Raw genomic sequence first — 12,175 nt, forward strand, 5'->3', positions numbered from 1 at the left:
CAAACTCTTTTTCTGTGATTTCGCTGAATCAACCGAGTGAAATTCTATAGAGAGTGGGGCAAAAGTTTTATATCCGTTGATCGCAGTAGTATGAAGCTCATTTCTATATGCCCTGAGAAATATTTGCTTTCATGATACTCTTCCACAGTTATTTATCTCACTCTTTAATCCTGTTCCAGAGTTGCGTTGGATGGGCGTTTGAGCTTACAACATCCCCACAAATGTCAGACGATGGCCCTCCCAAGCTCACTTCGAACGCTTCCACCGCTTCCCAAGAGGCTAAGCAGGTAGCCATCCATTTACATACTTTTATCATAAATGAATAAGGAGTTCATATTGAAGCCGGTTTATTCTAATACATATTTGGATCTTTTTGCTTCTTTAAATATAAGCAAAATATACTTGTAGCAAAGTCGCTCATCTAACGGCTCGGCAGGTCTACGGAATCTCGCACCCAGACAGCAATGTTCAACAACGGATATGATGCGTATGGTTGGAACAATCCCTCAGGGTGTGTTTTCTTCCAGATGTAGCTGCATAGATTTTTGTTTATGCATTGCATGTTCTTGTGAGATTGATTGCTGTTGTTTTCAACAACAGCCAGCCTTAGAGTGGTTATAAGTATGAGTAGCCGTTCCGGCATAGACATGCTTCTGCCATTTTTTATGAATAGCGGTAAGGAAGATAGAAACGCCATCTTCAAATTATGCTAGCTACCGGTTGATATCTAGCAGATTTAAATGAAACACCAATTTACACTCTCTCAAAGACAAGTGGCTAAACTGAAAGCATTCGTTAACTTTTTGATGCGTTATATCACTCACGACTTTGTTTGAAAAGATTCGTTTTGATATTATGTTTCGGAGAGTTTGTTTTCCACAACAACAATAACAATAAGTCAACAATTTGCTTCTCTGGATGAGTTGATTTTAAACCTGCAGGGAGAATGGATCTTTCTTATATGAGAGAGATGATCGATTCGAGATTGTTATGTCTGCATCTCTTTCCATAAGGGCACTTCGTGTAACCCTGGAGCAAAGGGAACACTCGAAGAATGTTTCCTTTTATGTGAGATGTGTATAAATGCTAAATTGTGTATGTAAGTAAACAATACACGGTAAATGGTAAATCGTACACGAAATTATGCTTGCTGTATTCTTCTCGTCTGTTTTCGTCTTCTCACTGCTTGGTTACTGTATTCGTTTTTGTCCGTTCTTGTTAAATTTCCCTTCGTTTTGGGTACTTGGCGTTCTTTTGGCACGCATTTGAGGTAAATAAATGAATATTGTATATAAGTAGTGTTTCACAAAGATAATCACATCGAGATATTAGGAAGGACCGCTTTTTTCACTTGAATGAGATAACAATTTCCAACATAGAGGCGATAGTCGGAGCCGGTGCTCTGACTCCCTTCACTTTTGTACAGTTGTGGAGGGAACCTCCTCAACTGTCAAACGTTTCGCGAAATTACCCCCTCCACTTTGGACTGTTGGCGAAAGGACCCGCTTCGCTTGAGCTGAACCCATGAGCTAACCCCCTTCACCTGAGGAGGTCCGACTTCCTATCGCACCTATGATTTCGAATTATTGGCACTATGGGAGACCATCCAAATGTGGTTCTAGGTGAGATCCTAATTGCAAACATGTTTTTATAAAGCGTGCTGGGAAATTCCACGGCCTATTTCGCATTCTGACACTTCCAACATCACTCATTTTTCTCACTGAATGTTTTGAGGTAGTAGCTGTGTTTTATTTTTAACCAATTTCGCCGACGGCATAGTCGTTTCGACGGAGGCGAAATATCTTCGATGTCGACTACATTTTATGAATTCTCCTGCTAATTACTCTTTCTTTTTTGTTCTTCTGCTCATATTTTGCAATACACAAAGTCTGTAGGTTTTTCTTTACATTCTCCTTTTTCTTATTTTTGATTTCTATTCTTCATCTTTGCGTGCCACATTTACATACCATTTGCACTTAGTTTTTACAGTTTTTTTTCCTTGCCTATATATTTCTTTAGCTAAAAAAAAAACCCTCTCTAACATTTTCTCCTCTTATATGTACAGTATTGATTGTAGCCCTTTGGGTTCTGCGTATGTAGGAATCTCAGAAGAGATCTTGAACTACACATCCGGCTAGCACTAAAGTGAACCGTCAGAATTTTTCTTTTATTTCGCAAAATAAACCAAAGTAAAAGAACCAATATTAGAGCTCAGGGAGTAAATAATATGCTAATGTTCGGTTAATTTGCACTGTATAAATCACTTAAAAAACATTATGTGGGATTTTTAGACGGTGTATCTGCTTTTCCTAACTCAGCGTTTGGGATGCACTTTTTTGCGTCTTTCATTTTTGTTGTAAGATTTGTAATAACGTTAGGGTAAAAGCTAGAATTCCTAACGTTCCCTTCTAGGTGCAACTCTTCCTCGTCAGCTACAAACACAGTCACAAGCAAGCATGAGAGGCTCTCAAGGAACTCCTCAAATGGTCCAGCTACACCAGGTTCAACAAGTTCCAGTGACAGGACGTGTAATTACCATGAATTCAATGCAGGTAATCTTCCTTCTTTCTTAATGCTTTGATTTCCACTAATCCTTTCCGTTCCAAGGCCCCGCAGCAACTTATTCCTGTTCCCATGCGCATGGTTTCCAATGGTGCAACGTTGGGTGATGGACAACAGACTCCCAGTTTGTGTTTTAATTCATTAATTTGATTGTTATGTTCCAAAGATCAGTTCCTTGATACCGCAAGAGGACTCTTTGTGGAACGTTCTTCTCCTAAATGATCTGTCTTCCGAACTGACGACCTAAATGGCCTATACAGGTTTTGAGCGTTCTTCGGAACTTCTCAGACAGTTCTGCTTTATTTTAGAGAAAAAGTTCGTTCTATGTTATGATAATATTTGAAGGTTTTTGCATCTGATGTTTCTTCTATATTATAGAGGTTCTTATTCTTTTACCAAGTAAAACTTTGAAAACCTCTTCAATTTTGTGATAGAAAAGGCAGTGATAAAGAGGATCACCCATTTATCCTGCTACTTGCAATTTTTTTAAAACATAGTTTTGGTTAAGTATGTCTAAACTGCACCCATAAAAATGTAAACTCATGCTTGCTTTCGCATAATAGTTTGCGCTGGTGTTAACGTGTGGAAGTATCGGAGCTGTTCTTAAAGGCATCACTCCACGAATCTGAGGTGGTGCAGATTTTAGCGGAAGATACGGCTTCAGGCGTTCTGGCGCATTATTTTCCACAAGGAGTTCGACTGGAGCGCGCCAATCTTGTGCGGCGCCGAATCTTCCGGACCGTTTTTTACGGTAATTAGGAAGAAATGGACGGAATCACCCTCCTCTCTATAATCTACTATCCCTTATATTCTACCTGAAATCTGCACCACCTCAGATTCGTGGGGTGATACCTTTAAATGGAAACCATTTTTGCATCACCGCGTAGTACAGAAGATGAATCGTTTGATTTTGTGCAATACTACGTTACGTATTACTTTCCTTCTGAGTACACGATGCGTCGTATGCGACATTCGAGGACGTAAGCATAGTTGCCTATAGTCCTTTCATTTACTTCCTCCGGAGCGTTGCAGACACCATGAGCATCGTCGCTTTGACAAGAAAAATACATGCAAAAAAGTCAGTCGTTATGTCCAGAAAGATTGTACTGGTGAAAATGTCGTCAATATTAAGGTATATTTTAATAAAAACTTTCACTTCGTACAAACCTGTTTATTCTCCGAAATGTTGGTAACCAGTCGATTGAAAATTATGTAAAATACAAAACTTAGTTTGACTTTAAAATTGCAAAAGTGTTTAGATCGTCCGACTGTATTTTGGAAGTAATTCAAAATTTCTCACTACAGATTCAATCCAACTGATGCCGCAGTTCCTTCCCGCAAATGCTCGTATTGGACAAAATATAAGGTTCATGCCACGTAAGTTCTTTTCATACATCTTCATCACTTCTTCTTTTTTGTCCTTTTTCTGAAAACTCTCAATATCAGGAGCTCTCAGCAGTCCTAGCAGTTCTCATAAAATGAGAAGGTAATAAAAGTATCCTTTTATTACCTTCTCATTTTATTTAGTGATTTATGTGTGTTTTTTACTTTCCTCTGCCTCATTTTACGCTCTTCTTTCGATGTGTGGATATTCGTTTTTTAGCGTTATATATTTGTTTTCTCTTTCTAGCAGTGTGTTTCTTGCTACCCGCAAACTTTCATTAGTTTTCAGCTGGCTTTACTATCTTTAATTCAGTTCACAACTCAACTCAATACTAAATACCGTTAATCATTTCTTTTTTCTTGCCTTGACTATTTCCTATTCTATTATTATTATTGTTATTATTATATAATAATAATGATAATAATAATAATAATAATAATAATAATAATAATAATAATAATATTATTATTATTATTATTATTATTATTATTATTATTATTATTATTATTATTATTATTATTATTATTATTATTATTATTATTATATTATTCCTACTATTTATTTATTCTTCTTTCTGAATTGTTTGCGGTGGGATGGTTTTTTTGTTTCAGTTTAGCAGCTTTATTCGCTTTTCTATTTACTCCACAAGATTACTAACAATTGCAGTTCTAATTTAAGGATCTAACATAGGATTTCCCTTTACTGCCTTCAAAGATTCAAACAATTCTGCTTTGATGACCTCTGCTTATCCTTGATTCAAGTTGATCGTAAAACTCTTAGGAGCTATTTTATTCCACTTGAAGCTATTTTTAGTGATCTTTTGCCTGCTTTTTTCACTTTCTTCTGGAAACAATCTCAAACACTTGATATCTTCCTGTTGTTTCCTATCCATTTGCGCCCTTGATGGTCATTTAATTTGACAATGTTCTGAAGATTGCGATGATTACATATAGTCTCAATTACTGTAAATAACTAGGTGTTAATCTGCTTGCTAAACCAACATCTTTCTTTATTGATCGTTTCTTTTCTTTCAGATCCGAACGATGCTTCAAACACTCATAATGTGGCCTCACAGCAAGCTGCAATGGTAGTAAGAAATTTTTAATGTTTAATTGATGATCCTGTGCTATAGAAATGTTTATGACTGCTATTTCTCCTCAATTTTTAAAATAATTTAGAGTGCACTTCGACCTGGCAACGCTGCTTTAATGGTTGTTCAAGGGCCAAATGGACCGATGGTTCTGAACACGTCAGCAATGCACCGTGAGTTGCTGAATAAGTTGTCCTTTTCTCGTCGCAAAACAAGTAGAAAACCCTGCAACTGTTTGCCAGTCTGTGACGTGTTGAAGTGTGAGTGTAGTTTAACCGCGTACACGTGACATCGCACCAGTTCTCTTTTCCACTTAAACTATGTTGTTATAGAAATCACAAGATTTCTTTACAATACAGATTAATGCCGTGTACCGCTTCACGTCGATGACTAATATCCGTTTCGGCCGTCGCCATTCTGCGGCACAAATCAATTCTCTTGGATGAACACAGGGTTTTGCTCGTGACTTGCTAATTGCATGATTGCGCTTTTTTTTATCGGAAACGCGTGAATTGCACTTGGGCATTACATAAGTCTTGAAAGTTGTATTATTGATTGGGGACTTAGAAAAAAAAAACAACAGAAGCTATTTCGTCGTTATACTATCTTTCTCTTTCACTAAAAAGAACTAATTTAGTCAAATTTCTAACATGGATGGAAACGATCCATGCGTCCATTTTAAGGAAATGATACCGACTTTCAGCTGGTATGATACCGCAAAATCTCGTCCCAGTCGGAATTGCACAAGGAATTCAAGGTATGCAGACTATGTCGAACGTACAAAGACAACAACAACATCAACAACAGATACAACAACATGCAGTGAGTTCACAACTAATAATGTTACATTTCGGATTCGTCGAAAAATGCTCCTGGTTTTGGTTTGTACCCCCAAAATGTCAACAAATTAGATTGATTATTCTTTTTGATCTCGCCCTTTCGCTTAAAGAACTACAGCATTGGATTCGGCTTAGTGACGACCTTCTTCAATTTATCTGTGTCCTTCATTACAAAAAAGACTGTAAAATTAATAATGTTCATATGAGGCAAACAAGCGTCAGTCCTTTGTCAGCGATAAAAGCGTGTATTGTGAAACTGGGCTGCCATGACGTCAGCAGAAGCTCTCATTGCCGCATGTAAACTCATGAAAACTGTTTTGGAGCGCAGTTCTTCATTATGGAATTCTCTTGAGCTTTTATTCACTTCAGGAGTGGGGTATCCGTCACTTTTTGTTATTTATAGGACAAAGAAGTTGGAAAAGACCAAACTGTTTTGTTCTACTCTCATTTACGATTCAAAAATGAAATTATTAGCATATCCAGCTGGTACGAATGAACGCGATGTTTTATTGAAAAACTTGCTTGATACGTATGAAATAACACATTATGGTATGATTAAAAACCTTTCTTGTTGGAGAAGTGTTGACAAATTGTTGCAGCTTCTTTTTACTCGCTTTATACTCAATTTGTATTTAAAATCATTGTTTGACTTGTAGTACTTTAGGTTCGAATTATTTGAGTTAGCAAATAACAATATTCGATGGTTTACTGAATACTGTGCACTGGCATTTTTGAACTGAGAACTACATAATAGTTCTACCGTTGAAGTGTAATTAGCCAAACTTGCAAATTTCTGATTCTCTGCTAAATGAACAAGCGGAACATCCCTTTCAGTTTCAAGTATAAAGGAGCACATTTCCATTTTTTGCAATGCTTTTTTCTCGGCAATAGTCAAACTATTATTTTTCAAGAATCGTTTCGAAGGTTAAATTCACTATAAGACGATGTTGTTATGTTAACCGTTTGCATCCAGTCTAGTCAGGCACATTGAACACCAGCAACTCCAACACTTTTTCGTTACACATGCTATCCTAATCCTAAGTCACATGTTTTATAAAGCAGAAAATACTGTTGTTGCAACACTATTTGTTGTAAACACTATTACTAACTAATTTTAGTTTATAAAATAGTGACAAAATTAATTCTTTTCCGAAATTTCTGAAAGTATAATATTTTTGAAAGCAAACACCCATATGCATTCGAACCTTCCCAGAAGACAAGTATCACAAAACTCGCTAGTCTCGCGTCCACTTTCCACTTTTCTTGCCTGTTTGAACATATGACACAGTCTCTTTTCTCTCCTATACCGCAGTATGAGAAGTGAAAAAAGAAGTAAAAAGTAAAAATGCAAGAAAACCTCAGGAACGGTCGAATTTCATTTTCTTAAGATCTAGATTTGCTGAAATTAGTTAAACAAGTGTGTCGCGGCTACCGTGACAGTGAATTTAAACTACATTAGTTCATTTTTAATGTCGCACGTACGGCGACAACCGACTTCTAAGGGTTATGTATTGCATGGTGTAATACGAGATGGATAGTAGGGAAAAACGACATGAAGCTAGGTGCTGTCGCGTAAGCGGTGCGTTCGAGGTAGGATTGTGGTTGGAATAGAAGTGGACCGTCGTGATTTGCAGCGATGAGTGATGCTAGCGTGGGCCCCTTCGATCCTAATCGCTACGCTCCTCCTCGCAGCTCTTTCAACTGCGTCGAGCTTCATGTCATTTTGATCCCACTGTAACATCGATTCTTGAAGCCATTCTTTAGAAAACAATGGCGAGTCGGTGCAAGAAACGGCGTCCCGAGAGCGGATCAGGAGAAATGAGTGTCGGAGAATATCTTGCTTTGGGAATGGATGAGAAAGGAAGAGCTGATAGCGGATCGTGTGGCACAGACAGTCCAGATACAGCAGGGGATGCCCCGCCGGCGCTGGATAGAGGTTGCTGACCATATTGAGAATAGCTTACTCCAACCTCGTTTTGAAATATCTCACAAATTCCAAGGACCCATCGACGCTCTATTACAGGAGATTCATTGGATGACTCGTCGCCTCAGTCGGTCACGGATTCCGCAAAATCTTTAGAGTCTATATTTGTTAGAGAAGCGATGGCCTTTAGAGCAAGAGGCGGAGGATGTGGAAAACCACTGGTCCATTATATGGATGGTTTCACTATCGAGGTTTGTATTTTGGATCAGCAGGAAACATTGAGGAAGCGTACCATACTTCAAAATGGGTTTTTAATTTCCAAAATAGCTTTTATTTTTAGAGCTAGATTCTTTCATATTTATTGAGGAATCGTTCCGCTTTCTTTCTCTTTTTTGACGTTCCTCACCGTTCTTTACAGGAATCGGATGTTCCATTCCCACTTGCTCAGTACGATAAAATTACGGAGTTAGTCTCTTCAGAGGTACTTGATGACATAATGCCTCTAATCGCCGATATTGATGTGAAAAATAAAGTGGAAGAGAAGCGTGAGCGTTCGCCAAAGACTTTATTTTGCATTATGGAAAGAATTTGGTGTTGCTATCGAAAATTTCAGCAATGAAGGAAAAAAATACTCCTGTAAAGCCCACCAAGGCAGCCACTCCTACTGCAGCGGATTCTGAAAATGAAAATAAAAGAAAAGTACCGGCTCGGACCAGACGATCAACAACTCAGAGCGAAGCTCATATTAATAAGGTGAAGAAGGAAGAATCCGATCACTCTCGTGAAGATCGCGTCGAAGAACGTAAACAGTCCAAGGTTTTGAAACATTTACTTATTTATGTTTACCTTTAGTTTTGCTTTGTGCATAGCAGTGTAAAATTGGCATTTTGTTCAGAACCGTCGCCAACCAGCACCAGTACATCATCCACCAAGAAGAAGGACTAATGAATTAGAACTACTATTAAGTATGGATTTTGGACCAAAAGATTGTGGAAGGCGTATCCTCGATACGGAGAAGCGAAAAAGTGTACTTGACAAGGAAAAACGTCTTTCATCAGAAACTGGCGACGAACACGACAAAGCGGAGTCAGCGGATAAGGTGAAATCGAAGCAAAAGCGACGTAGCACACAGTCGTCAGCTACTGACAGTCCGACGAAACTTGAACGCTCTCGTTCCTCAGTGGATTCCTCAGATACACATAGTCGTTCCTCCAAAAGAAGTGAGTGTCACGAGTGTTTATTGGGTATAACAACTTAGGAGAAAACAGAGAAAGCCCAGTTTTGTTCCTTTTCTTCTTTCGTTATTTCGGATCGGTCACAATCTATTATCAGCTTTTGGAATAAATCTACCTCTCACTGAAGTGGTAGTTCTTTTAGGTTACAGTATACTTAGCTGATCTTCATTCTTTACCAACATGAGCGATTGCGAACCATGTATAGTAGCCTCTATCCTATAGGACATCTTAGGCTCATAATTGTGACCGCGATGCCCAGATCCGAGGGATATATCAAATTATGTATATTCTTAAGCGTTTTACTGCACATCTTCACACTATTTTTAAATATACATAAGCAACAATCTTTTGAGATCAAATAGGCTTTTTTGTCGGTGTTAAAAAAGATTTTGTATTGGACGTTAAAGGCGCAGTAAGTAGATCCCAGCGCTGAAGAGTTAAATCCGTCGAAGTAAAGTGACAATTCGAAGAAAAAATCATGCAACTATGAACCTGACAGGACTCAACAATTTTACGTTGTCTAGGGACTCCTCTCGATTTCGATGAATTCAAATATGTTGAGCTATCGATATTGTCAGGTAGTGGAAGGCACGATAGACCAAGAGATAAAGAAAAAGAAAAGGAAAGAGAGAAGGAATCTTCGGTGCTTAGCACTCCAACAATAAGTATGCGCCTTTTGCCTTCATCGGAGGACTCACCCGAGGACCGGTGTTTGTTTTGTCAGGTCTCTTTTAAAGAGGTGAGTTTTTCATAAGTCTTTTTTTAAGTTCCCGTCTAGTTTTATTTATTGCTTAAGAAGGAACGGTCAGTTTCAACACCACAATACTGTTCAACAAAATGTCGTCGTTCATATCAATCAATGATCGCTAGCGAAAAAATGGGTCGAAAGTTTTGTAAGTTAAATATTTTCTTTGACGAATTAAGGACGCAATTGGAGAGTAGGAATTGCTAGCTACTTTGAAATGCACTTATCAAGAACTGTACAAGAAATATATCAAGGTGGTTTTTTTTTCCGATTGTTAAAGAATGCAGCTCAAACATTTCCAATATTGTACCATCTAAATTTACTTGTACATATGCCAAGGAAATAAAAATTTAAAGCTAGTGCCATTATGACTTTCCATATTCGAAATAAGTCCTATTCAAGTGTTCTATTCCCACTATCCTGTTCAACCTTGCCACTACTATCTTTCTCAGCTTATTAATTTCAGCGGAATCCATAAAACGAGTGTCTGGTGGTTCGGAAGGTACGCTATCGTCTTCCTCAAGTTTCAACGATAGTGCGTTCGGAATCTGCTTTTGTTTTGGCTCACAACTATATTGATCAATTAAATTCACAAAACTCACAATACAGAAATTCATTCCAGTGCGACATAAATTTGAGGATGAGACCACTCCACCATCTTCATCTTCAAGTGGAAAGAGGACTGAGGATTCTTCTTATTCAAAGAAAGGTTACAGTGCCTATATAGATCCCCCACAAGTTGCAATGATTGTTCCACCACGTGGAGTAGTTTCGCCGGCATCGGTGCAGGTGAGGTTAACAGCGGTTGCTTTTCTATTTGATTTTCTTGTGAGTCATCAATATTTCCATTATTTATTTATTTTTAATCATATTTTTATTTCATTATTTTATTTTCCTTTCAAAGGCGGAAATTATCTCTTAATACGAAATAGTCATGTCAAACTTTTGACACGATCCAAACAACTGACCATGGTTGACCATACTCTTTTCATCCACACAGCAACAGATTATCGCCTACTTCTTTCCTTTTGTATTGGATTTCTACAGAAATTTTGAAACATATGTTTAGCCTTCCACTTTGCTTGCATCGATGACTTCGCCAACATCGAATGGTCACTCCCCACTAACGGAACCCACAGTTGGCACGACAACTCCTGTAGCAGCGTCATGTGGACCACTTTGCGTCCCTGGAGTTGACTATGACGTTGATCCGAAGCTGTGGACGGTTTGTTTTGAGGTTTTCGGGGTCCACTATCTATAGCTAGCGCTGAAGTGTTTTGCCCCACAAGTTTGAGGAATAGAAAGTTGAAATGCTTTTATGTGACTCGAAAAGAACGAATTTAAAAAGAAGCACGTATAAACAATTCGAAAGCTATTTAGGCAGAGCTAGTAAGTATTCCTGGTTGATTACTGCTTAAGTAGAATAGATTAAATGATAAGAAGTAGATTAAATGTTTACTACTGTTGTGTTTGTAATGACACTCAGGTTTAAACTACCAACAGCAGTTTGATAACTTTCAGTGGTTTAGTTTTATAGGTCGGAGTACATAAATTACAAGTGACAGTTTCATAGATCTTGAAGGATTCCGGTAGAGAGCCACAAAAATAATACTTAAAAACAGCATGTCACAAAATTAGCGATGTTAGAGTTTCTGGGAGAAAACAAAGAGTTGGAGTTGTAGATGTGGGCATGCCCAGATTCAATTCCCATTAATCTTCTGGGAAACGGCATGGGAAATGGCCCTAGTTCCTACGAGATGCGCAGGACCTGCCAATCTCGTCCACGAGTGAACGGACCGAATTCAGTGAGGTCTCCTCGGCAGTCTATTAAAGTAGAACCAATGGATAGGTTGCTGAGGGAATCGGAGCTTGTACAAGGGTGGCACTTTCTAACGTTTCTCGTGGGAACTGAGACGCTTTCCACGCCGCTTTTAAGACATTAGGGGAACAGCGCGTTGCTAGGCTCATACTCGTGATTTACACCCCGAACTCTATATTGTCCCACAGAGACCCCAACATCGTCAATTTCGTGATATAGGGTCTTTGAGTGTTCAACTACTTCCGAGAAATTTTCCGAAAAGTTCAACTGATGAGATGTCATGACCTTAATAATGGAAATTTCATTGAACAATGATGTGCTTGGTATTCTCATTTCTCTGCAGTAATTGCCATGTTTACAGCCTGATGTAGCAGCTCGTTGGGCGCAAGCAGTCACTGGTTCTGAAACATGTGCGGCCACTTTCCGACGGGAGGAAGTTGACGGCGACGCAATGCTAATGATGGGTTTCGATGATTTACGTAGTCACCTTTCGTTCACATTTGGCCCAGCGAAGAAATTACATCTTGCCATTGAACAACTCAAAGTGTTCCGTGACCAGAAATACGGAACACCTTGA

At 38.5% G+C, this 12,175-nt stretch overlaps 1 protein-coding gene across 4 annotated transcripts; it reads left to right on the forward strand.

The window, feature by feature from the left end:
- Positions 1 to 221: 221 nt before the first annotated feature.
- RB195_019932 (uncharacterized protein) lies at positions 222 to 12,175 on the forward strand (the record flags this gene model as incomplete). 4 transcript variants are annotated; one of them, XM_064188006.1, is made up of 20 exons in its annotated part: positions 222 to 287; positions 409 to 511; positions 2,413 to 2,552; positions 2,608 to 2,686; positions 3,868 to 3,939; positions 4,981 to 5,036; positions 5,125 to 5,209; positions 5,740 to 5,858; positions 7,640 to 7,811; positions 7,899 to 8,050; positions 8,218 to 8,344; positions 8,413 to 8,615; positions 8,695 to 8,764; positions 8,858 to 9,019; positions 9,613 to 9,773; positions 9,831 to 9,927; positions 10,246 to 10,314; positions 10,402 to 10,568; positions 10,849 to 11,004; positions 11,960 to 12,175. In XM_064188006.1, 20 exons carry the CDS (start codon positions 222 to 224, stop codon positions 12,173 to 12,175), a joined length of 2,472 nt encoding a protein of 823 aa, XP_064043886.1. The 4 variants fall into 4 exon arrangements, with proteins under 4 accessions (XP_064043886.1, XP_064043887.1, XP_064043889.1 ...); XM_064188007.1 differs by having other exon boundaries at positions 10,246 to 10,281; XM_064188008.1 differs by having other exon boundaries at positions 4,981 to 5,033; positions 10,246 to 10,281.

Source organism: Necator americanus, chromosome II (genome assembly GCF_031761385.1).
Source record: "Necator americanus strain Aroian chromosome II, whole genome shotgun sequence".
NCBI classification, from domain to species: domain Eukaryota; kingdom Metazoa; phylum Nematoda; class Chromadorea; order Rhabditida; family Ancylostomatidae; genus Necator; species Necator americanus.